The sequence below is a fragment of the Kockovaella imperatae genome (assembly GCF_002102565.1).
Source record: "Kockovaella imperatae strain NRRL Y-17943 chromosome Unknown BD324scaffold_17, whole genome shotgun sequence".
Classification (NCBI taxonomy): domain Eukaryota; kingdom Fungi; phylum Basidiomycota; class Tremellomycetes; order Tremellales; family Cuniculitremaceae; genus Kockovaella; species Kockovaella imperatae.
In genome coordinates this window covers 281,811-306,673 of record NW_019028957.1, presented here as the reverse complement: position 1 = coordinate 306,673, position 24,863 = coordinate 281,811, and the positions used below count along the sequence as shown (strand labels likewise).

General features: G+C 53.3%; 9 protein-coding genes across 9 annotated transcripts; 5 read left to right on the top strand and 4 right to left on the bottom strand.

The window, feature by feature from the left end:
• Nucleotides 1–654: 654 nt before the first annotated feature.
• On the top strand, nt 655–2,773 carry BD324DRAFT_206135 (hypothetical protein). The gene is made up of 9 exons (XM_022012177.1): nt 655–1,000; nt 1,054–1,242; nt 1,291–1,459; nt 1,507–1,637; nt 1,686–1,743; nt 1,793–2,058; nt 2,114–2,256; nt 2,304–2,554; nt 2,608–2,773. Exons 1-9 carry the CDS (start codon nt 755–757, stop codon nt 2,676–2,678), a joined length of 1,524 nt encoding a protein of 507 aa, XP_021868155.1. The 5' UTR covers nt 655–754; the 3' UTR covers nt 2,679–2,773.
• Nucleotides 2,773–4,041, bottom strand: BD324DRAFT_638889 (hypothetical protein). The gene is made up of 3 exons (XM_022017167.1): nt 3,963–4,041; nt 3,517–3,908; nt 2,773–3,383 (listed from the first exon to the last, which is right to left on the bottom strand). Exons 2-3 carry the CDS (start codon nt 3,809–3,811, stop codon nt 2,869–2,871), a joined length of 810 nt encoding a protein of 269 aa, XP_021868154.1. The 5' UTR covers nt 3,812–3,908; nt 3,963–4,041; the 3' UTR covers nt 2,773–2,868.
• BD324DRAFT_206239 (translation initiation factor SUI1-domain-containing protein) lies at nt 3,960–5,347 on the top strand. Its single transcript, XM_022012178.1, has 6 exons — nt 3,960–4,149; nt 4,378–4,407; nt 4,518–4,610; nt 4,703–4,988; nt 5,040–5,183; nt 5,240–5,347. The coding sequence occupies exons 1-5, from the start codon at nt 4,137–4,139 to the stop codon at nt 5,050–5,052; spliced, it is 435 nt and encodes a 144-aa protein (XP_021868153.1). The 5' UTR covers nt 3,960–4,136; the 3' UTR covers nt 5,053–5,183; nt 5,240–5,347.
• Nucleotides 5,289–6,922, bottom strand: BD324DRAFT_653902 (Rad1/Rec1/Rad17; the record flags this gene model as incomplete). Its single annotated transcript, XM_022018720.1, has 9 exons — nt 5,289–5,318; nt 5,362–5,521; nt 5,571–5,635; nt 5,683–5,877; nt 6,014–6,128; nt 6,191–6,536; nt 6,615–6,681; nt 6,771–6,839; nt 6,887–6,922. 9 exons carry the CDS (start codon nt 6,920–6,922, stop codon nt 5,289–5,291), a joined length of 1,083 nt encoding a protein of 360 aa, XP_021868152.1.
• A 142-nt stretch (nt 6,923–7,064) lies between these two features.
• On the bottom strand, nt 7,065–8,891 carry BD324DRAFT_638880 (hypothetical protein). The gene is made up of 7 exons (XM_022017166.1): nt 8,684–8,891; nt 8,581–8,607; nt 8,446–8,495; nt 8,294–8,403; nt 8,075–8,253; nt 7,781–8,023; nt 7,065–7,730 (listed from the first exon to the last, which is right to left on the bottom strand). Exons 1-7 carry the CDS (start codon nt 8,756–8,758, stop codon nt 7,413–7,415), a joined length of 1,002 nt encoding a protein of 333 aa, XP_021868151.1. The 5' UTR covers nt 8,759–8,891; the 3' UTR covers nt 7,065–7,412.
• Nucleotides 8,892–9,258: 367 nt separating this feature from the next.
• Nucleotides 9,259–10,931, top strand: BD324DRAFT_666094 (hypothetical protein; the record flags this gene model as incomplete). Its single annotated transcript, XM_022018913.1, has 5 exons — nt 9,259–9,305; nt 9,372–9,674; nt 9,770–10,188; nt 10,236–10,351; nt 10,398–10,931. The coding sequence occupies exons 1-5, from the start codon at nt 9,280–9,282 to the stop codon at nt 10,929–10,931; spliced, it is 1,398 nt and encodes a 465-aa protein (XP_021868150.1). The 5' UTR covers nt 9,259–9,279.
• A 389-nt stretch (nt 10,932–11,320) lies between these two features.
• Nucleotides 11,321–12,625, top strand: BD324DRAFT_653899 (hypothetical protein; the record flags this gene model as incomplete). Its single annotated transcript, XM_022018719.1, has 5 exons — nt 11,321–11,533; nt 11,604–11,810; nt 11,867–12,047; nt 12,102–12,322; nt 12,377–12,625. The coding sequence occupies 5 exons, from the start codon at nt 11,321–11,323 to the stop codon at nt 12,623–12,625; spliced, it is 1,071 nt and encodes a 356-aa protein (XP_021868149.1).
• Nucleotides 12,618–14,263, bottom strand: BD324DRAFT_638868 (putative cytoplasm protein). Its single transcript, XM_022017165.1, has 6 exons — nt 14,146–14,263; nt 13,888–14,101; nt 13,644–13,850; nt 13,431–13,591; nt 12,830–13,384; nt 12,618–12,792 (listed from the first exon to the last, which is right to left on the bottom strand). The coding sequence occupies exons 1-6, from the start codon at nt 14,231–14,233 to the stop codon at nt 12,686–12,688; spliced, it is 1,332 nt and encodes a 443-aa protein (XP_021868148.1). The 5' UTR covers nt 14,234–14,263; the 3' UTR covers nt 12,618–12,685.
• A 1,549-nt stretch (nt 14,264–15,812) lies between these two features.
• BD324DRAFT_205608 (hypothetical protein) lies at nt 15,813–24,863 on the top strand. The gene is made up of 5 exons (XM_022012174.1): nt 15,813–19,479; nt 19,529–21,274; nt 21,324–23,186; nt 23,240–23,997; nt 24,045–24,863. Exons 1-5 carry the CDS (start codon nt 15,897–15,899, stop codon nt 24,678–24,680), a joined length of 8,586 nt encoding a protein of 2,861 aa, XP_021868147.1. The 5' UTR covers nt 15,813–15,896; the 3' UTR covers nt 24,681–24,863.

The window sequence follows — 24,863 nt, the reverse complement described above, 5'->3', positions numbered from 1 at the left end:
TGTCATCAGCTTATGAGGTCCTCTTCATGGGCGGCGCTCAAGGCTATACATGTGGTAGAACGATCCGGTAAGCGATGTCGTCGAGCTGACTCGCTTGGCACAACCTCAAGTCCCTCTCAAGCCAACTGCAAGATATTGACACTGAGGGCCAAGTCTGCTGGCCGTCATGAGGTCCGACGGCAAGAAGACCGAAATGCTGCTGGTCTGAAAGACTAGAACTGCTTTCCCAGAGCACTAGACTCGGATGGCTGCCAAGAGACGGGATCTTCAGCCAATAGAAGGGTCGCACCACCCCACCCCTTTTCCGGTCGCCAGGCAACTAAAGAAACCCCGTTACTACCACTCACCAAGGCGACGAGTCGAGCCATTCCCCTCATACCCGTATAGCGCAGCAAGAGGATTACTTTCAGGACCCTGGTCTCCAGAGAGACGATATGCTTGCCTCTCGACAGCTCAGACTCGCAAGCGAAAAACGACTGTCGTCCCATCGCGTAGTGGGTGGTCTTCAAAAGACTACTTAGGATATGCCTCTTCTCGACCGAGACTTCCTTCATCCCTCGATTTCTCTCTTCGTTCAGCCATCTTCGTCTGTGACGATTCTTCGCTCCTCGAACTGTGTTCGATTGACTCACACACCCAAAACATCTCACTCAAGTCGCCTCGACGGCGCATATTATCTGCTGTCCTCTCCAGTCACATTTCTTGAACCTTTGCTGATCATTCTGCAAAACATTGAAGGTCTACCCGCACAATCATGCGTGCCTCAACCTTCCTCACTATCCTCTCCTCCTTAACAGCATCGCTCGCTGTCCCCCAATCTCGCAACAGCCAGCCCCGACACGTTCGCAAAGTCAGCATCCGTCAGGATCATGTTCACACAGAGCCAATCGTGATCGTGCCACGTACGTATGGTGACGCAGCCGCAGGATACGAAGGCTCGATGCCTCCGGCTATGGGTATGGCGGAAGGTGCATGTGGTGACCAGGGCTGCGGAGGAGAGGTGCGTGGTCTTGGCTTTTCCAGGATTGTTATTGATATATCGCTCGTCATCAGATGGCCGCGCCACCATCTATGACCTACGAAGCCGCTCCTGCTATGGAGAAAACGATGATGGAGTCAGCCCCTCCTCCCGTAGAAACGACGATGATGCACGAAGCAGCCTCTCCTCCCCCACCAATGGAAACGATGCAGGCGATGGACAAGATGGTCACGGAGATATCCGATATGAACAGTTGCATGCAGGTGAGCTGTTGACGCCGCAGGGTGGAGCTTGACTGATCCTTGCACCAGATGTGTCAGGCTCACTTTGGCGGTGGCATGAACGAGCCCATGGGGATGGGTGAAACAGGCTCAGGCCAAGTCATGGTCAATGAATCTGCACCTACGGCCACAGAGGCGCCTGCAGCTGGTATGACCCACACAATCATCGTTGCGCCGACCAAGGGAGTCTTGAGATTCGGTGAGTCAGCTGGCCACAACGTTGCAGTTCTCAGCTGACTTGGACAGTACCGTTCGCCGTGACTGCTCAGAAGGGTGACATGCTGCACTTTATCTGGGGTGCTGGACCTGTGAGTGCGCAATCAAACAATAGGACCCATCTGACGCGTTTCGTCGATCAGCACTCGTCTACCCTCAGTGTACGTGAAGCGATCACCCAGCTTTGGCTGTATCTGACCTTGGCATAGCTTGGAACGAATGTCTGCAACAAGTCGACTACTACCGACGCATTTGACTCTGGAAAGCGTGAGTAAGCAACCCACTCAGCCGACTGCTAACGCGATTATGTCCTCAGTCAACGCGTCGGCAACCTTTGACACCATGTTCACTGGCGATACCTCTTCACCTCAGTTTCACTACTGTACGGTCGGTAAACACTGTGCGAGCGGCGTGTTTGGAGTCGTCAATCCACCCACGACAAACGTCACCAACGACTTGACCAATATGGCTACTGCCACTCTGACAGAAACTGCTCCTGCACCTGGAGGTACAGCGGGAAGTGGTAGTGCAGGATGTCAAGGAAACAGCATGGACTGCTGGATTGAGCGATGGATGCAGGGTGTGAGTTTTATCGACCTAGACCTATTCTGGTCCGGTTCCTCTGACTCGATTACAGAGTCCCGAGGCTCAAGCTACGGGTACAGCTGTCAAAGAGGCATGCAGCTCTCAACCTGCCGCTTGGTCGTGGGGAGGCAACTTTGACATGTCGACTGTCGAGTCGGAGAGTCTGCCGAGGAAGACGATAATCGAGAATGTCATGTGAGTGTAGGGTGGTTTCTGCATGACGCAGCTGACATTGAACAAAGGTATACTCGACTGATGATGTCGATGAACCCTTCCATGCTTCAACCTGGTGTGATGACCTCCGATAACTTTACTGCTCCACCTGATCTCAACTCGTTTGTCGCCCAAGCCACCGGAGTCAACTCGACGGTTTCAACATCAGCTTCGCCAGCAGGCAGCTCGGTGTCATCCTCCATATCTGGCTCTGCGCCGAGCTCGACTGATAGCGCCGCAGCTGCTCAAGCGGATGCCGCCAAGGCTTCTGGAGAGGCCTGTGAGTTCTCAAGGCTCTGCGAAGAACCGTCGCTGATGAATGGGTCCTCTTAGATCCTCGTGTGTCCCTCGTGTCCTCGGCCATGTTCGGCCTCGTCGGTTTGATCGCTGCTTGGTTGGCTTAAATGGCTTTGCTCTTGTAGACTAATTGTAGACTAGGATCTGTCTCCATCGGGACATCTGACCGACCTTTTGCTCATGTACTGCAATGCTGGCATTGTCTGAGGCGAAAGATGCACAGGTTCATTATTGCAATCCAACATTACAAATCGTCAAAGCATTATGCAGATCCGCATCGGTCGTGCTTTTTCCTCCCTAATTAGCAGCCGCCTTATCCCTTTTGATCTTCTCAAGTAGTACGCCCATCCTCGCCCCAAGATTCGGCTGCGATCCTCCTCGTCGTCCATGTCCCATAACACCCGCCCCAGTCGGGGTAGCGCCGGATCGATTGGCAGGTCTGTGAAATTTGCTGTACGCCTCCTTCTTCAGTTCTCGCAGACTTGTCTGAGGCATAGGATGGCCGATATCCTGGGGCCTTAGCGCCCGCGTTTTGTCAGCCAACGGCTTTTGCGTGGCTCGTTGACGCTGAGATGGTCGACCAGGAGCGGGGAACGCAGCTTCATCAAGGGTCGGAGAGGATCCAGGAAGGAGAGGAGGTGATTGTGAAGGGAGCACAGGTGGATTCTTCGGAGGGTCGGCGGTGGACTGACTCTCACCCTTCCTCCCTCTCGGTTTGAGACGATCGGACTCCATACCCTCTGCTTTGAGCACTTTGGCGTACTCGCGTTTGATTTTAGACTTCATGATGAGGTCGGCTTTGATCTTCTTCGCTGGCGAGCCAAAGTCAGCGCAAAGATCCAGGGAAGCACCGGGCATTGCAGAAAAGAAAAACCCGGAGGATATCTGCCTCTTCGCCTCGATCCCCTCAAGGCGTGACGACCCTATAGGACCCCTCACACTCACCTTTGCCTAGATACGCATTCTTCGGCGCGTGCGCAGGTCCAACGTTGAAAGCACTACTTCTCTTCTTCCTATGCTCGGATCCAGCTTTCGCTCCGTCTGCTGCTGTTCCAGCCTTCCCCTTGTAGCCCTTTCTGTTTCGTCCCCGTGACGAATAAGCAGGTGTTGCCGAACGAGCTCCTACACGTTCTGTTCTCCCAGGTGGTCGTTCGCGTTGAGCTCGCTGAATGTGTGAAGAACGCCTGGACGGACCTGCTTCCCCTGCAGTAGAGAAGAATGGATCGGATCCTCTCGCCATCTTTCCCGTTCTTATTGGACCTCGTTGAGTTCGGGGCTAAGATGGATGGAGGGAGGGGCAGGTTCAAAGCTAGTACATGGGATAGAACTTGGTTGGACTGAAATTTTGATTTTGCCACCCAGTCAAGGCAAGCTGACGTAATGTCACTCACATATTTTCCCACGGTCGCTGAAGCCTCTTTGCTCACAAACCCTCGAACCTCCCCCCTTCTTCTTGTTCCATCCTCTGTATTATACATCCCTTCAACTCATTCATCTCTCACCTCAGGACCACCCCCCGCAGTCTCTCATAGAATCACCACAAGCGATCTCGTATTCAAGAGTTGATGAGCACTACTGGTGAGTAAGGTGACCTTTTGGTCAACCTCGGACCCACGCGTCGTAGGAGAGGGGATGTATAAGCTGACTGATGGTTGTCTCTATACTTGCTCGACCACTGTGGTCTTCTCTTCTCCACTTGAAAACGCGTGGACTTACTATCCTTCCTCTGCTTCAATCTGATCCGCAACACGCTGCTCGACTCTGGACTGTGGCATTCCCACCTCTCATCCCTGCCTCGCCCCGCAGCATCCAACAAAGTGGACGCCACTTCAAAGAAATCCAAAGCCCCGGCGCCGGCCAACGCTGGGGTTACGAACCTTGGCCCAAAGATTGGTGCGTCGACGGACTCGACACATCAGGCTGCGCTGACCATAGCCGTTTCGTAGACCCCTTTGACACTTCTGATCCTTTCGACGGTGGTCGAGGAACCCCTAGCATAGAAGCTTCCGTTGGCAAAGGTGGTGACAAAATCCATATCCGTGAGTGAAGTCGGTCTCTTTGTGGCTCCCGACGTCTTGCCACTGTCCGGATGACCCGCTCACCTACATCGCTTGCTGACACGTATCTTCAGGTCTTCAACAGCGAAATGGTCGAAAGACGGTGACGACCGTGCAAGGTGTCCCCGAGAAATATGATCCAAAGAAGCTCCTCAAGGCGATGAAGAAGGAATTCGCCTGCAATGGACACGTAGCTTCATCTGCCGATTCGTCAGACGAAGATTCGCCGGGGCCCAACAAGACGGGTCAAGAGTTTGGTCGAATCCTGCAGTTCTCAGGAGATCAGCGAACCAAGGTCAAGGAGTTTTTGGTCGATTGTGGACTCGTCACTGAGAAGGAGGCCAAGGATCTCATTGTCATGTGAGTGGCGAACTGCGGAAACTCCTGGTCAGGCAGCTGATGATCGCACAGCCACGGATACTAGAGGTCAAATCACGAGTCACACGACCTCACATCGTGGATCAGAACCATGCTCGATTCCCTCCCCCATTTGTCCTCGCGTATTCAAGTCGGCAGTGCTGTATCCAATACATGTCTCAGCCATGCATCGTTCACGTTGGTCGATCTGTCCTTCATTCTATGCGAAATGCCTATATGCTTACAACACCAAGTTTTGGCTAAACTACAATGATATTCGAACATATGACACTGTTTCCATCCCTAAGATTCGTCATCTGCCAGGGCGTGCATCTGCGGAACCCGTCAGAAGTGGCGCGTCGCTGGTCCAACTCACCTTGAATTCTAAGATGCCCGAATGACCCCCCATAGCTACCCCTTCACTGACGGGCATCATGATCTGCACGCAGAGGAACCCGGAATTCTCGATCTGCAGGCAGATTTTAATGGACGACTGGAGTGCCCGGGTAAGGAGAGCAAAGTGAGACGAGTGGTAGCTGGACATGTACGTCAATCGCTACGTCAAGAGATCAAGCATGACCTCACCTAAAGCTGACTTCTTCCGGACAATCGAATTTATCCATGACTTCCCTATCATTGGGGTAGTCCAGCTGTACATGATCAGCCGAGTTTTCCATGGTTAGAGGAGCTCGCGCACCTCTGTCGATCCGAAATCGCCGATTGCTTTGATAGCGAAGCTACCTACGTCGGCACGTTGACTCCTGCGATCGTTGGAATTCATCGTCGCTCCAAGCTCGTCATCGGGTCGAGGACGATCGCGAGGTGTGGCAGTCAAGGTGATCCGTTGAGAAGTTGGTGGAAGATCAGCTAGAGCGTCTCGGAACCATTCGGACTGGGAGAGAAAGGTCAGCATTGTGCGTGCATGGCAGGGCGCGCCATCACGAGAATGGAGGATCCAGTGAGCGGTCGTCGAACGCCGACTGCGCTGCAGATCTCTGCACTCCTTTCCTCGGCGCCGGAAATCTCACCTTCATGATGAGATATAGGACACAATCGTCCTGGTTGAAATCTTGATTCATGAGCTCCTCAGGCTCATATAGGTTGAATTCGCACGTCGTCAGAGGTCCCTTGGGGTCGTCTTGCCTGTGATGTATCAGTATGACCCAAGATTCCATTCAAATGGTAGTTCGACGTCATCCACTCACAGCATGACGGACAATCGATGTCCTGGTCCCTGCCAGCTCATACGCATCCCCGTCCGACCCTTCTTACTTGCATTTCCACCTCCACCCCTCGTCTCGCCAGCACCTGCCCCACCACCTTCTTCGCCTTCTGCTCTTGGTCCACCTTCTCCAGCCCAGCCTCGCTTGGTCCCCACACTGAATGTACTGACTACCGGGCCACTCGTGGCATTCCCAAATATGTTGAGACATTGAAGAAGCGCGTCGAGAGAGACTTCAAAGCAGGCCGGCTGAGCGTGGCCTTGACCATCAGCTTCTGGCTCGTTGAATTCGAAGGTCTGAAAGAGGGTATTCGGAATCCATGCGATAGCTGCAAACTAGTATGAGTATGTGTTCTTACGGCTTCCGAGGCAATGTCTGGCCGACTCGAGACACCCGAGTAACTCACCACACAACGTTTTGACTTCTTCCACGGTCACTTCGAAGCCCGCTTTGCTGACTGTCACCGTGGCCATCTGTCTAGCATGTCAGCCAGAACTCAGATATACAAGGAGAACGTCCTGAATACAGGCAGATCTAAAGCGTGTGCATGGCGCTAGCTCACGTTCTTCAGACCGATACCTCTGAGCAGTCTTGCAAATGGTCTGACATCGTTGATCTCCGCTACCAGGACCTGCAACTTATGAGCTCGATCCTGGCACAACGCAGACATAAGCTTACCGGATTCGCACCGTCTCCGGTCTTATCGTCCTCCATACCTGACTGCGTCCTCGTCATCTCATCTCGTGGTCAAATGGCTGGATATGAAATCAAAGTCAAACGCGAACATGAAATTGGGCATTCCACTCGGGTTTGACCTGTCCCCGAATCACTAAAGCTGATCCCCCTCAGCCCTCAGCACATCGTCATGAAGATGCATGATGATTACAGAGAGACCCGCTATAATATGCGACATGCTCTCTTTCTGGGGAAAAGAGAATGCAAAAGACGAGAGATTGATGGAGGATCTCGTCCATAGTTTTCGGTTTATATACAACAGGTTTTATTGAATCATTAGTAGACGCCTTGCGTCCCGGATCCAAGGGCCTTTTGAGAGATTGCAGACGGGAAGGACTATAGAGCCTGACAGTTTGCTTGCAGGCCTCTCATGACGGAGGGATGCAAAGATGACCTGCAGGCTAAACCAAGATGGGGCGGCAATCTGTGCTCGACGTGAGCTGAGACCGCGAATTCCAGACCACCCGGCTCACCACGCAGTCCCCTCTTGAGCCTCTGCGACCTGCTCCATCTCAATAGGCTTCATCTCCCGAGCAATCTTGGCCGAGATCTTTCGGTCTCCGACCAGGCTGCCTTCTGCCTTCTCCACAGCTTCAGCCTGTTGGGCGGGGTCCTCCACCTCAACGAAACCAAATCCTCTCGACGCAGAGTAGGGACGACCTCCACGGCCTCGTCGACTCCCGCGAACAACTTTGGCCGATTTGACACGGATAGAAAGGTTCGTAAAGATGGCAGAGAGAGCTTCGTCGTCGACGCTGAAGGGGAGATTGGCGACGAAGATGGTGTTCTACTCATTGTCAGAGAATCTTCACCGAGTCTGCCAAGTCTGACACCCACCGAGCTCATCTCTCCAGTCAACTCCAATTTGGGTTGTCTGGGCTTCCTCTCCCTGGGCTTCTTCTCCGCGACCTCACCGTTCTCGCCCGCCTTGTCGTCGATCCTTCCCTGCGCCGGAGCCTTGGGTTTCCTGGCCTTTGGCGCCTTCTTGGGCTTCTCAGCGGCATCCGCACCATCTCCGTTCGCCTCTGCTTCGGGCTCATCGTCGTCAGCCTCACCAGGTTGACGACGTCGAGAGGCACGCTAGGGTGAAGGTGTCAACATAAGAACCAGCAAGCTCGTACGTCTACACACCTTTGGCTTTTTCTGTTTGCCCTCCTCGGCCGCCTCCCCGTTGGCTTCACCCGCAGCTGCCTTCTTGGATTCCCGGGCAGCTTTAGCAGCCTCTCGCTTCTCTACATGAGCTTGACGGCGCTCAGCTTGCTCTTCTCTCGATCGAGCCACTTGAAGAGCGAGCTTGCGTTCGCCAAGTTCTGCGAACATCTCAGCAAGTGACGCTCGATCAATACTCACCCTGCCCGTCTAGCTTCTCCACGGCATTCTTGGCGTCGGCTTCGTTCTTGAACGATACGAAAGCGTATCCAGCGGGACGCTTGAACTTGAGCGGGATGACGACCGAGAGACTGGGCAGCTATGAGCTTTTGCAAAGTCGAGCGTCAACTCACATTTCACCACCGGCTTTGCTCATGAACTCTCGGACCTCTTCCTCAGTAGCCTGACAGTGATATCAGATGAAGCTCGACCGCCGCACGCGACCGGCTCGGCGCGAAGCGGGGCACGTATCCGAGCGATCGACGTACCTTGTACGAGAGGTTTCCGACGTAGACCTAGAAGGCGCGATAAATTATCCTCATATCAGATCACAGATGGTCATCGTCCCTCTGTATGGACGGTCCCACTCACCCTGTATCCAGCATCCTCAGTTGGAATGTCTCCAGCGATCTGAGCTGCGTTGTTGGAAGCTTGTTCGGCGGACATGGTAAATGGTCTCGGGAGGAAGATAAGCAGGAGGAAAATCCAGTGAGCGGAGTAGAGGTGGAGTGAGCTGGTAAGTTTGACTTGACTCTGCAGGTATGCGCGAAGAGTGCTGAGAAGAAAGAACAAGAGGTTGGTCCCTAAAGACACGTCCCTGATGGGGTGGTCGTGGAGGGGCGTGTTGCCACCAATTCCCGCGGCAAATTCAACTTGTGGCGGCAGCTCACGTGGGGAACACAGCAGGAAGGGGGTATGGTCGAGGGGGGAGGGGGGGGGAGGGGGGCTCTAGGGTCTGGTATGGTCTTGTCGCATGCATCGATGCCAGAACGGCATGTCCCAGAGAATCTGTCAGAGATCTAGGCGCTCTATGTGACACATACCAATGGGGCGAGAAGCAAGGGTACGATGATCTGTTGAATAAGACCATCGTGGGATGTGGCGATGCCACTGGGCATGCAGTCCCGTTGCACCTCGTTGCCATTCTCACCATGACAACGCCTCGAGGTGCTACTTAGGCAACGTGTATGTCTCCCAGTAACCTCCTCTATGTGTGTGTGCATCTACCGCTGAGTCTAGCTCGGATCGATAGCGACTGTCAATGCTGACGAGATGCTAGTGAAGAGGTCAATTTTGCTCATTCCTCCATCTCACAACGAGCGAGGATTCCTCAGCCGCTATTTGACAACATCAACCTACACTATCCTTCTTGTCATAGCATCATGTCGGAGTACATCTGCCCAGTGCGCCTCTGTAAAAAAGAGTTTATGTTCCTCAGCAAGCTCCGGACACATCTCTTTCGATCCCACGATCTCGCCTGGGAGGACGGCCGAAAGGTTGATCACGCCAGTCAGGTGCAAAAGAGGAAGCGAGGTGCCAAGGTCGAGAAGGGACCGACGAGTATGCAGACTCAGAAACAGAGGTGAGTGCCCTGGTCCCAAGAAATATGAGGCTTTTTCTACCAGATCCTCGTGGAAGGCCTCACTACGCATGATATCTGCTGACGAAGGAATGTAGGAAGAAGCAGAAGAGCACGGTGCCGGGAGGAGCTCCTGTCCCCGGGACAGCTTACGACAGCGACATTGTCCCCATCATTGACATGCGAACTCCTTCCCCCAGCCCAGCCGGAGTCGGCATCCCCCAGACTCCGTATGATGCTCCTGAGACACCACGTCCCAGCCAATGGGCCATGACGCCAGATTCGTCAGATACACCCTCGCCTCGATCTTCCCCTGACCCAGTGATTCAGACCCCCACATCACTCCTACAACAGCGCGTCTCTGGAACATCTTCGAAGAAATTCCCAACGTGGGCCGTCCGAACGCCGAGCCCTCTGCCTGGCAAGAACAGAGTGGTCGGTGCCGAATCGGCTAGAGTGATCAGTGCCGGAACTATTGGTGAAGACACAGACTTCTTGGACGAGGACGAAGAATGCGGTGAGTGACCCCCTCTCAGCTCCGGCGTGGCGCTGAGTCACTTCCAGCTGGGTCACCGCTCGACGTCCTCGGAGGGATATTCAAAACCAATGATAGCGACAAGGACGTGGATACCGACGTGGGACGCGATCTCTTGGAGCAGGATGACCGGACCGAAGGACAGGTGAGATGCTACATTGACTGAGCGGATGACGATGACACTGGAATAGGCATCTGAAGTGAACTCGTTTCTTCCGGGTCCAGGCGAAGAGTCGTCCATCACAGTGACTCTCACAAAAGTCCCTGCGGATCCCTCACCTGTCTCTGTCGCAAGATCGCCCCTCCTCGGACCTGCTTACGATGTATTCCTTCCAGAGCACCGGAAGAAGTCTCAACCCCGGAAGGATGATCATCTCGAAGAATCGCCCTCGGAAGACAGCGTCGACCAGTACATGACTGGCAACGAAGACCATCACGGCATGGGCTTAGAGCATGGCGAAAGCGGCCCTGCATCTCCAAAGTCGTCTTCGCTTGTCCCCCAGACCCCTTCTCATTCCGGCCGCGGAAGCAACCACTTGCCCTCCCCGACCAGCTCTCAGCTCATTGAGCAGCTCCTCCAAACGCCACTTGTATCAGCATCCGCTCCACAAGCGATGCCAGATCTCTGTCCCTGCCTGATTCTTAAGATGATTCATCGGCTCACGGCCCAGGCTTGCGGCAAGTGTCATTGCCAAGCGCACAGTGACAATTTCAGCTGCAAGTGACAGCTGGTGCGGGTGAGATCGAAGCGAGACAGGTACATGTTGTGAATAGCGTGCAATCTTGGACAGAGAGGTCGAAGAGCACACAATCTTGGAAGGAGGAATACGATCTGTCATGTGTAAGACCTCATTTGAGAGAGAGAGACGATGTAAGCATGCATATCATCATATCCCATCGCATGTCTCTCTCCCCCACTCTCCTTACTTTGCCGTAGATTTTCGCCGCTCGGCCCGACTCCCGAATCTCTGCCGACTTTTGCTGATCCGATTGGGATGGAACCGGGAAATACAAAAACGCCAGGTAGTGAGTGCTGTGTGATCATCCTTGACAATACATAACATACCTCAGAACCAGCTTGAGTCAAGGACCTCATTAAGCGATACTCCCCACCATGACCGTCTCAACGAACTCCACCGGCAAGACCCTGCCTCCCGGTATCTACTGCCCTACCGTCACTTTCTTCAAGCCTACAAGAGAACAAGAATTGGACATTGAGACTCATGTCAAGCATATGGAGTTCTTGGCCAAAGCGGGTCTGGACGGTGTAGTTCTCCAAGGTTCCACTGGAGAAGCAGTGGCTCTTAACAGAGAAGAGAAGAAAGAAGTGAGTGAGAGGGCTACCGCGGCTCATTTGTAGTGGCTGGAGTCCAGTCATAGCTGACAACTTTCCTTAGCTCATCCGCACGGCAAGAGATGCATTCATCCGCTGCGGCAATCACGGAGCTATCATTGCTGGAACTGTCGGTGCTCAGTCCACTCGAGAAGCCATTCAGCTCGCCAGAGATGGAGCAGAGGCAGGTGCAGACTTTGCCCTTGCTCTCCCTCCGTCCTACTTTCCAGGACACATGAGCAACGATGCCTGCCAAGCGTTCTTCGAAGAGGTGAGCGGACCGTGCTGCTCAGTCTTCATCTCGTGCTGAATGCCAGATCTCCTCAGCTAGCGGATGCCTCCCCCATCCCCATCATCATTTACTCTTACCCTGGCGTCTCATCGGGTATCCAGCTATCCTCCGAGCTCACCATGAAACTCGCTAAACACCCCAACATTGCTGGAATCAAACATACAGATCACGACATTGGAAGGATCGCTCGGGAGGCATCCGTCAAATCGTACGGTAGTGAGTCGATCCCAACGGCTCTATGAGTTGTTCCACCATGCTGACCTGCCTCAGGCCCCTACACCATCCTCGGCGGTGCGACAGATTACCTCCTAGGTACTGTCGCCGTAGGAGGTCACGGAGCCATCACTGGAATGACCAACGTCGCGCCGAGAGCTGTTGCCAAAGTCTACGAGCTGGCCTCAAGTGGACGATCAGCAGAGGCTTTGGAATTGGCAGGTCTCATCTCTAGAGCCGAGTGGTCGCTTGGAAAGGGCGGTCTATTGGGAACAAAGGTGAGCCGGCTGTGTCGTATCAGCGGATAGAGCTTGGGCTCATCCTCCTCTCAGTGGGCAACAGTCTGGTCCTGCCATTATCCTGAGGCCGCTGCTCTTGCTCGTCGACCTTTGCCCACCGTCTCTGCCGAGACGAAGAAGCACGTCGAAGCGGAGTGTGCTGAACTTGTCGAGATTGAACGATCGTTGGAGAAACAGGGATACGTTGGTTCTGGACTTCAGACCAAGGCCAAGCAGGATGTCTCAGCCACCAAGACGAACGGACTGTTGCACACTGTCAAGCAGAAGATTGCAGAGTTGTAGATGAGGCATGACCCATGCAGCATGTTCTCACTATTCCAGATTATACAACAGATCTTACACTCATGAGCAGCATGGACACTCGCCCATGCCTTGATCCAGCATGTTCTCTAGTTGATCTATCTTATCAATAACAGTGGTTATGGTGTTTGACAGGATGTCAGATTGGCCTGAAGGCATCAGCAAAGCTCGGATAAACAAATTCACCCTGCACATAGACCCGACACATTCTCGCCACCTCCTCCCGCACGCCAGTGCTGTCCTCTTTCATCGGGGGCAACTTGGCCAGCTTGTCTTCCAGCATGGAGCCAAGCAGACCCAGGACATCCAATTCCAGCTCGACAGTCTTGACCTCCCTTTCGTGCTCGGCATGCAAGTCATCCTCGTCTTCACCGTTATTGTCCACCTCGACTTCTTCCCCGAGGACGACCCGTAACATCCTGAGGAGATCTTGCGGAACAGGACTATCAAGCCTTAGCACAAACTTTCGGTTCGCGTCGAGACGTCTCTCCTTCAGTCGAGCTTCACCTTCTGGAGTCATGCCGCCAGAAGAGACTTTGAGAGTCACTGTATCGTCTGGATTTGGATCCAACACGAAACCGTAGCTGAACAGGAATTCTTCGTTTGATTTCGGTCCATAGTTGTTGAACACTTGGACGCCTTCGCGTATACCGCCACGATCAAGGACGACGACGGAGGGGCAAGATCCCTCTGCAGAAGGGATAGATGTGGACAGCCACGTGACGGGTTGGCCTCGAGCATCTGAGCCAGGTCAGACGTTGCTGTAGCGGCCGCGATCCTCACTCACGATTGAAAATGTCCACACCAGGTAGGAGCATAGGGTACGATTCATCCTCGGTGGATGGTTCTGGAATGGCGTTGACATAGGTGCTAGTTGTGGCGAGCTTCAAGAGTCTTGAAGGAAATGCACGAGATTGATAATGGGTGGCAGAGAGGAGGTACAGGTCCCTGAGAGAAGAAACTGAGCTAGGCTCGTCCGGCGTAAAGGCCCTCAGCTCACCAAGTCAATCTGGGGTCTTTGACAGCCTCGTTTATCCTCTCGCTCTCCGACTTCCACAGAGCTCGTTGCGCCTCGATCGCTCCGTACATGTTGGTACCCTGCAGCAGCTCGAGTTCCGGCTCAGAGTAGTGTAACGGGGTGAGGAGAAGATCAGCACTCGGCAGAGAGTTGACGTATTTGAGATGACCGAGAGCTTCCGGCCAGTCTCTGCTCTGTCAATGCATCTCGCTCTGACCCAACTCACGATGAACCGGAATGAACGTGGTGAAGTACCAAGTAGGTCACTATCCTCATCCGCTCATTCCACTCATGCAACTCGCTTTCCTGTATACCATAGATACTACAGATGGCTCCAGTCGCCACCTCTATCGTTATCGCCAAGTCGAACGGGCACGATATGAGCTGTTCAGCAGCTCCGACCTCTCTGGAAGTGAAGGCACTGAGACCGGTGTCTTCATCTGATAATTCTGTAAGTGAAAGCTCGCGAGCCCAGACAGCTCACCCATACGCAGCTCCAAGGCTGGATGAACCAGACCTCCCGCATCTCTGAGCCATGTCAGTAGCTCTTGACCCGCTTCAAGCTGTTGCATCCTCGTCGTCGGGGTCGAATCTGAAATTTCAGCTCTTCAAACGCCAAGCAGGGACCGAAGGCATTTTGCATTGATTACGAATTCCACGTGGGACATTACCAAACAACGCTAATGCTATTAGAAAGCTTTAGAAAACCGACGTCCGCAGCCAAACAGGGCACTTCGTTTAAATCATCCTCAACTCTTCACAGAGTCATCACCATTCCATGTAGACCCCCAGCAGGACCTCTACGACCCGCTCGGGTGCAACTCCTGCATCCTGATATGGTCGCGATGCTCCCGTCTAGCTCCCTTGTCATACAAGCTAACAGCCCCTTGCTGACCGTCATCAGTTCGCAAGCCTCTATCTACGTCAACCCATCCTTTCCACTTATCAGACCTGTTTGTGATGTGCTCGTAGATAGGGCCGTCAAGGCCCACCTGTCGCTATAAGAATGCTGACAATGATCCTGACCCTCCATTCCTTACAATCTGCTTCTCATCCTGACAGGACTTCGCAGGTCTTCCGGAAACTATCAGAATCAAGAGCCTCGACGTATTCTAAAAATCGTTATATCTGCTCTGGTAAGCTACGATGTGTAGCCATTCAGCTAACCCCCTTTTTCGAACAGCCGAGAACTCAGCTCGTCCCTGTGCATCGCTTTTCAACCCCGTCGAGATCGCGCCTAAGCTGCCATGACTTCGATTCTCGAGACCTTGCACGATCACCTGGTGCTGCCACCCAGATTGCCGAACACGGGCGATCTCAAGCCCGATGAGACGGACGATCTCGGTCAAAATCTCATCGAGCGGATGCTCAAGGCGTGCGACAAAGTCTCGGCAGCTGAAGTCCCTCCGGTCGTAACAAAAGCTCTAACTGGACTCAAACAATCCTTGACTTGGTGCTTGGATTTGCACCGAGGTCAAGCTCTGAGTGCCGAGACTCTGCTATACTATTTCCAAAAGCTGGATGTCGACCAGACTCTGATCATCTATCTTCAAGGTCAGAACGCTGCGGTACTCATGCGTCGAATCACCGACAGGTAAGTTCTCTTCCAGCCAGATCATGATGCTGACACCTTTTCGTAGTGGGGATGATAATGGCAGCATAGTCTTCGAACACTTCGAGGCTTCACCTTCATCTGAAGCTGTTCTGGCGTCGCCGGGTAAAATGATTTGGGACTTTCCTGGTCATAGCGCCAAAATCTCCAGGACCGACTTCGATGACCCTCAATTTCGAGAATGCCTCGCTGCGTTCTTCGAGGACGCCTCGTCCGAATCACTGGAATTCCTCAGAGCCGTTGCCAAAAAGGCAAAGGCATCTGTTGTGGAGGTCCGAGACACTACCGATCCCGCTCTCATCACCGGAATGCTCATACCTATGCTTGAAGCCATCGGGACTTCTATCACCGTACCAATCCTGCGAAAGCGAGTACGCGACGACATCAATGTGGGCAAAGGCTTGCTTCCTTGGCGACGACATCCCATGTGGCTAGTCCTCCGTGCTGCCGCGTAACGGCATCTTGCCTTGACGCTGAACGATCAGCACGACGGTGGCAGCCCTGGACGGGCTTGTTACAAGTTTCTCATTACGACCATCCTTTCCGACTTGCTTGGAGACGTAAGCTGCGGTGGGCTGGCTCCATCGCGGATCCAACTACTTCAGGCGAAAGTCTGCCGACGCATGGCCAAGCTGGAAGTCTCCAGGAACAGTGCTACGGGTCATACCAAGATCTTGTATGAGCAGCTTTTTTCGACCCTAAGTTCAACCGTCAAGATGCAGACCGAACGTGCCTCCAGTGTTTTGGAAGCGATTTGGCTCAGCTATCGGGAGTCCACCACTCTCAAAGTTCCTTTTGTCCCTGATCGAGCCACAAACGATGCCCTGTCCCTTCGCCTCTCCCAGTCTGGCCAGTTCCTGGACAATCTCTTGTCCATGCCTGACGCTGGAGTCACAGCCAAGCGAGCGGTGCCTCCCTCAGCAATTCCGGCTATTCAATCTGCGGACCGCTTCAACGCGCCCATCTACGCTGCCGTAGGGAAAGATCAACGTCTTGTGGACAATCGCTTTTCGGTGCAATCATTTGGCCACAGGCAGCAGTGCCTTGAGCTGGCGAAGGATATTCGCGACGTACTGCAGACCATTCTCTCTTTCGATCATGGCGATCCAGAGGATATCAGCCCTCATCTTCTCACCATCTTCGAGCTGTGGGTGCGACTTGACAGAATCGCAACTGGTCTGTGGCCCCTGTTGAAAGAATTCGACCCCTGTTTCTCCTCCGATATCCTCGATGCACTGCAGCTGCTGGAATCCGCCGACGTAGAACGCTTGAGACAGGTTCAAGACTATCTGCAGAAGCGGAAACGCGCGTGCACGTACCCCACAGTCACTCTGTTCAGTCCCATTGGTCAGAACTCGTTCGCTGTACGTTTTGTGGCTCAATCTTCAGCCCTTCAAGCATTGGAACGTGGCATTCGCGCCAAAAACGACTCGGCGCGAGAGAAGGCGTTGCTTGCGTGGCAGAGAGCTAGTGACGAATTTGACGAGCATACGACCGAGTATCACAGCGGTACTTGTCGCTGTACCTTCTATTGCGGAAAACGAGATGTTCGTGGTTGTACACGATGCTGGCACGGTCGCGCGAGATTCACACTAACGGTTCAAGTCCATGAAGATTATCTCCCATCAATCGACTCGGAAATGAAAGCTGTGATATTCGAGCTTGGCATAGACTCAGAGCTTGCGGAGTACCGCGACGTGACGTGGCTCATTTTCAAAAGACTTCTCCACCCAGGACGACCGAACAACGTCAAGGTTGAGTCGGTGCTCCATCGACACGGACCCCTCACGGGATACAGACAGTCAAAGGCCAACTTGACTTTGGGTTCAAGAACAAAGTACTTCCAGCAGACGCATTATAAATTCTCCAGTTTTGGTGGCAAGCCTTCGAAATCGTCGATCTTGCTGCCATGCGGCGCGTCGTTCTACCTGTTGGACGACGAAGACAATCTCTGGCCTTCCGACTTTCATGGCCAGTTGACACTGCAACATCTGTGCCACGTCTTGATACCCCAGCCCCTCGAAGACACTTCGGTTTTCAATCTCGGCAACCACCCTGACACAGTCATAGACGGGCCTTCTTCGTATCAGACAATAGCCAATCAGACCAAACGACCCAGCACATGCTCAGACCAGGAATTTGCGGCGCTCCAACGACTGCTGCATGGGAAAATGACGCGCTGGCCCAACTTGCTGCTGGAACTGGGGGCGACGAATCTGGGGTTCAGCAACGTAGACACGTCGCGGATGGTCAGTCAATTGAGTCTTCAAGCTGGACCGTATGATCCAGGCAGTACGAATTCTGACACAATTCACGTCCTTTTCAAAGAGCCTGCATTCTGCTCCCAGCTATTTGATCGCATTCGCGCTCACTTTGACATAATTCGGTCCAATTGGCGAGAGGTGGGATACATGAGCATGCTCGTGACCCTGACTTTGCGAGCCTTATACCTTTGCACGACTACCGACACTATTCAGCAAGCTTCCCGGCTGCTGCTCGATTTCCGAGAGACCCTCTTGGAGTGGATCATTAGTCTTCGGCAAGACTTCAAAGACGTTACAGAGGACGATGTGGCAACGAGGACCGCCACGTACATCGTACAGGCGTCTCTCCTTTGCAGGCGGACCTTCAACGTGTACCTTTCGTATCGATCCGAAGCCAATCTGCCCTTTGCCCAGGATGACCTCGCTGCGTGGACAGTGGCATCTGCTGCTCTGCAGGAAAATATCTCAGTGAGCATGGAGCTCCTGGATTCCGCCTTGAAGCGCCTTTTTCATCGAGACGCCCGACTAGCCTTCCGACTCGGAAACACACTCCGACAAGGCATTCGAGACTTCCCTGAGGGAGTCAGTGATGGAATGTCTCGCCATTGGCTGGGCACGTCGAAAACATCGAAATTCACGCGTTGGACTTTCCAGGGCGACGAGAAAGATAACTGGCTCCAGTCGGATCTGATCGAATATCGGCAGGGACGATCGTATTCTGAACCTATTCAATTCCACTTGCTGGAAGGTCATCTGCTCATGGGAGGTGGACCCCGTGGCAAGTTACCGGCTCATATCCGAGAATGCGCAGCCATCAAGATTCTCTTCAAAGGCAGGCACCTGGTTACATATCCTTGCCGCATGCCAGGTCTGAGTCATCGACTTGATTCAGCACATCAAGGTCATCGGGTTTATTTTGGCACGAGAGATGGATATGTTGTCATTCGCGCAGAATCGCTCAATACCGGGCACATTCTAGAATTCTTGGCGCCCGACATACTCTTCCTTCCAGGGACTTTCGACTTGCCCAATGAATTGAGGGAGAACCGTTGCCATTGGATCAATCTATCAACCGGCAACGTAGAAGTTCGTCATCTGAACCGGGCCTGGAAACCAAATGATAGCGATTGGATAATCAGTCTGGCCAATCGGACAGCTTTTCGTCGACAATCCCAGCTCGTTGGTCCTCAGAGCGGTCTCTTTCGCCAGATTGCAAGCATCTTCGGTGGCTTTGTTGCACCCGAGCAGTTGACTGTCTATCAACCGGGAGGGGCCTTGACCGTGCGGATCCCGGTGTATGACCTCACTTTTCACGTGAATAAGGGTCGATTGGAATGCCGGGAGCTGCAGGCTGAGATCGACCCTGATCAAGATGCGGGCACTTGGTACGGTCTACGAGGCAAGCTGTTTTTCCGAGATGTGCAAAACAAAACAAAGAGGTTTATTCTGGTTCCCCTTGGCAGCCCTTATGCTCTTGAAGGTGGATGGCGACCCGGTTGTACGGCCAGCATCGGCATTCGCGAGGATCCGATGTTTGGACGTTTCGAGGTCGATGACACTCTAGGCCGACTGACTTGTGTGCCTGAACCAGCACTTATCTACAACAAGGCCCTGATCCACGCCTTGACTACGTTCTGTTCGCCGGATCCGCTCACGGGTCGAACTGGCACAGAGGAAGCGGCCGAGACTTTGCGATCAGCGGTTGCGCAACCTTGGCAACCCCTGGCAAACCTACCCAAAATAGCGCTCCGGGCACTGCGGGGACTTCTACCTAAACGAGAGTACTATCCTCAGGGCCTCAAATGTCTGCAAAAGGTCGAATGGGACGACATGCTCCCATCATTTGTACAGTCGGACGCATTCGAGGCTCTGATCTATGACATCGAGCACAAGTCGTTCAAGCTGGCATTATTCTCTGAGACGAGCTCTGCGGAGAATGGAGGTGAGTGAATTGTTTGCCTGAAAAAATCCGGAACTCATCGATCCTTCAGACACGAGCTCAACCGAGCCAAAACCACCATCTGACCTCCGTCAACGAGGCGAGCTTCAACAAGCCGTCTATGCCCCAGGGGTCATCGTCTCGGAGGCGGCTGCTGCCTGGGGGGCAGACTTGTCAACCCGGGTCTATAATAGCAGACATCGACGCGATCGCCCTCCCTTCAGCACCAATGTGTACAACCTAGTCTATGCGATGAGATCGTCAACTCCACTCGACTCATCTCGAAATTTGACCGATATACTCGAAGAGTCCGACCTGATCGGCGGGGTGCCGCAATCCATGCAAGGTAACCGGGGGCCACTCGTTGACCAGATCGTCGTCAACTTTTTTGAGCAATTCGGCGAACTAGTGGACTTTTGTCGACGGACATCCTCGATAAGACCAAACTCCAAACGCGAGTTCCGATTCGCTCTGCTGGCCTTCTCGCCTCAAGTGGATGTGGATCTATTGCATTGGCTCGCTATCATAGCGATGGATGAGTCGATTGCTGAGATTTGTCCTCCTCGGCATCCTCAATTCGCAGGTTTCAAAAAGCGAGAGTGCCCCACACTGGAGGAATTGGTCTCTCGAATGCGACACGCCCATCGACCTTTCAGTCACAACATCGCCAGCTCTATTTTCGGCGACGAGGCTAGCCTCAGGGCAGAAGAAGCGCATAGGCTGCTTTGTGAGGAGGAGGCTCTGCGCCTCGCTCAATGTCTCATCTCTCAATGGCCTCAAACCTTCGATGTAGCCAAAGGGTCCCTCGACTACAACTCCTTTCCGTCTCTCCACCTCCTTGATGCCTTGGTATCTGTGGAGGAAGATTGGGAACGCCGTTTGCACAACAAGGATCTCGAAGCATATGTAGATGCTGTAGAAGCCGGTTTACTGCACCGACAAACTGGACCTCCAGTTGGCCGACCTCTGCCAGTGACATTACCCTCGCAATCCGACAATCCTAATAATTGCAAGCTGCCTTTACGATTGGCCAATGTTTTGCAGGGCGATGATATCGTATCGCCGCTGATCCCTCCTGTGATAACGCAAACCTCAAATGCGACAGCTATCATCGGTCCAATATCGGTCAGCACCCGTCCACGAGTTGGACAACATCCTCGACAAAATCTGAAGATCGTTTTGGATTCGTTCCTCGAGGTCAAGGGGCTACGAAAACCGAATACCGTCCGCCAAGAGTATGCCAGATATCTCTCCGACAGCTTGGCAGCGCTCGACAATCAAACTGTTCCTGAGCGGGTCGACGATTGGCAGTTTCACACCGTCATGCAGGTCGTGGAATCGAAGATCGTCTTGGCTCGAGAGCATGCCAGCAAGATCTTTCAGGATCTACGACGGGCTGTTCTGAAAGCCCATCCCCATGTTCAGTGGTTAGTCGATGGCAATCTTTTCTCGGATATCGCGTCGCCAGCCACGATTCTCCCTCTGCTGCGCCAACAGTCTGACATTGGAATGGGAGCGCCCTTCAAGCAGTTCCTCACCACCTATGGTCTAGCCTTGACAGAGTTGCAAAGATTGCAGCGTATTTTGCATACCCTCAAACAAGGTAATCGCAAGGCAGCGTACGAGGAGATTACCCATGCTGGACACGAGAACTGGGACCCAATGCAGCATCAAGACTGGCTATCTATTGAACTCGACTGCAACATCTTGATCCGCCCGACGCAGGTCGATGTTGCCCGGGCCATCATCTCACCTCGCAGTGGTCGAAACAGTCTGCTGCAAATGAACATGGGACAGGGTCAGTTGAATCCCTCATCATGTAGCATTGGCTGACAATGTCACTCCAGGCAAAACCTCTGTGATCATGCCAATGGTCGTCGCAGAGCTGGCAGATGGTGAGAGTCTGGTACGCATCACCGTGCCAAAACCTCTCGTGATACAGACTGCCCAAGTCACGCAAAGCCGCATCGGTGGTCTGGTCGGTCGTTCGATCGCTCATATACCGTTCTCGCGACGGACGTCGACGACGCAAGGGATGCTAGAGGTCTACGAGTCCCTTCACAGGGCTGCGCGCGATTCTCGTGGTATACTCCTGACGACTACGGATCACCTGCTCTCATTTAAACTTCGAGGGTGGCAGAGATTGATTGACGGACCAGAGTACCACGAGGAGGCTGCTCGAATGCTCGAGTTTCAGAAACGTTTGAGCGTTCATGCTCGCGATATCTTGGACGAGTCGGACCACACGCTCTCGGTCAAGACGCAACTGATTTACCCTAGTGGCGCTCAAACGACTGTTGATGGCCACCCTTTCCGTTGGCTCGTTGCCGAAGGATTGCTGGCATTGATCGAGAGTCATCTGCCCGGACTGCAGAGGAAGTTTGGCTCAGACATTCAGATCATCAATCGAAACGAGTCGTACCCCACGGTCCACTTTCTTCGTCGCGAGGTGCAAGAATGCTTACAGCAATGCCTTGTCGATGATATTTGCTCTGGCAAAGCTTGGTTCGTGCATCCCGCACCTGGCAGCTCTCTTCAACCTGATGTCCAGGGGAAGATCTGTCGTTTCTTACTCGACGCGACAGTCAGCAAGGACTTCCTCGAGGAGGTTGGCAGCCTTGCTATCGAACCGAACTCATTCAAGAAACAGCTCTTGACTGCTCGTGGTCTTATGGCGTATGAAATCCTATTCGTCTGCCTCGCAAAACGATGGAATGTTCAATATGGACTAAGTCCTACTCGTCATCCTGTGGCAGTGCCTTTTGAAGCCAAGGGTGTCGCTTCTGCGCAAGCAGAATTTGGGCATCCCGACGTTGCAATCGTTCTGACTTGTCTCGCCTTTTACTATGAAGGCTTGACCGAAGTTCAGCTTCGACACGGCCTGAGATTGGTCCTGGCTTCGGAGGATCCAGCAGCTCGTTACGAAAGGTGGCATGGAGGAGCCTCCAACCTGAAGCCTGCAATTCGACACTGGAATATCATCAACCTGGACGATCAAGCTCAGATCAGTGATTTGTGGGGTCATCTGCGGTACAACCGACATGTCATTGACGATTATCTCAACACTTTCGTTTTCCCATCGCACGCCAAGCAATTCGCCGTCAAATTACAGGCGTCTGCGTGGGATGTGCCAAATATGTCACTGGACGAGATAGTCGTTGGGCCAAAGGCTAGCTCAGGCGCAAGGACGACAGGTTTCAGTGGCACTAATGACAATCGACAACTTCTACCTGGCGCGATTCAACAAGATGATCTCACTGGCCTCTTGCACACCAATGCCGAAGTCCTCACGTACCTTTTGGAACCCCGAAACCAGGTCTACAATATTCTTTGCCACCCTTCCGGTCAACGGCTCTCGGAAGAGGATCTTTTGAGAAGGATGAAAGACCAGAGGATACGGATTCTGATCGACGCGGGGGCTTTTGTTCTGGAAATGGACAACAAAACTCTTGCCGCGACGTGGCTCAAAGTCGACACCCAAGCCAAGGCAGCTGTCTTCTTCACAGATGATGGTAGAGCCATGGTCATGTACCGAGGTGCTTGGCTGAAGCAAGTGCCATTACTGGCTACTCCTTTCGCCGATGATCTCTCAGAATGTGTGGTCTATCTTGACGAGGCGCATACAAGGGGAATCGACCTCAAGCTGCCACCGTTCGGGAGGGGCGCCTTGACGCTAGCTCTTGGACAGACTAAGGACTTCACGGTGCAAGGTGAATCTCTATTCCGGACTGTGAAATCTTCAATGTCACTGACTTGTCTTCAGCGGCATTGCGCCTTCGTCAAGTGGCTTCCACTCAATCTGTGACGTTCTTTGCTCCACCCGAGGTCGATCGTAGTATCCGGGACCTCCAGCACCTAGGCTCAAATGAGAAGATCACTTCTTCGCACATCGTCTTCTGGCTACTCGAGCAGACATGTCGCTCTCACGATGACCTTCAAGGTCTGCACCGAAGTCAGGGCGGTGACTTTGCACAGCGGATGAGCGCCCAATATGACAATCGAGATTGCCTGACGGACACGAATCAGCGACGAGCCGTGTTGGACGTTCTACAGCAGCCCGAAGCCCAATCTCTGCAGGATATCTACCTGATTGGGCCGTCAAAGCCGAGCGAATCTGCGTCCACCCATTCGCCTTCAGGAACCCAGCAACTTAGCCTGATCGAGCGCTACGGGAATGCTACGGATGGTGTACACCATTCGGCCGGTGCTGGTGTCCTTGACCAGGTGGAGCAAGAACGAGAAGTCGAATTTCAAGTCGAAGAAGTCCGCGAGATCCAAAAACCCCATCATTGGGATGCCTTTAGCTTCCCTGGACTGCACGGGGCCGTGGAGCGGTTCGTCAGGACAGGTGATCTGGAAACGAGCAGTAGCGTCAAACAAGCATACTCTTATATTTCCGGAACATCGCTCGGCGCAAAGTTCAAGGTCAGGAACTCTGGTGGTCGATTGTTCGTGTCGCCGGAATTTAGTCGGACGATCAAGCTACCATCCAATGACAGGACTACTGGAGACAATTTCTTGGTCAGTATTGAGGCGGCGAAAGAGGGCATGAACTGACCAGTTGCCAGCGCCCTGTCCACTGGATCATCTGGAGCTGTAAGACGGAGACCGCCCTTGTCGTCATCCCCGAAGAGGTCGAGTTGATCATTCCTCTTCTCCTATCTGCCAAGAAAGCATCCTCGGCCACACCAAATACATGTTTGGTGACATACTCGGCACCCGTGACGAAAGACACTCTGATCTTTGATGATCTGCAATACTACACCTTGCCTGCGCTGCCTACCAGTTACACATTCCCAGACTGGCTCAGGATCGACCTCGGCATACTGTCTGGTCGCCTCTACCTGCCTTTCAAAGATTGCGACATCCTCGCTCAGCTCATCTCGGCGTCGAAGGACCATAAGCAGAATGGGGTTGGGCCTTCGAATGGGTACACAGTGTCTACGACTCTGAAGCCATTCGTCAATGACATGTCTGGATTTTTGCTAGAGTGGCTTTCTCTTCGCCGACAGGGTCAAGATGTCTACGCCACGCCAATGGGTTATACGTGTACTGGCCGGGTGTTGAATGCCAGTCATCCATTCTTTACGGCTCATTCGGTGATTATCGATGGTGCCGAGGACGACATGACGGCGGAGAATCGAGTCGGAAGCGACGGTGTGAAAAGGCTCACCGAGGACGTCGAGGGGCTAAGTATAGAGTGAAGTCCTACCGAGGCATTGGTCATCTCTGTAGCTTTACTTGCATGACCCATTGTATAGGTCTTTCCCCCAATCAAATGTTCCGATGCCCGAAGCAGGTTCCTCAGGCCAAAGGCAAAAAGAGATCTAGATCTGTTGACCTCCACCAAGAAAAGTTTAGCGATTTGGATGTGGCGTCACAAGGCT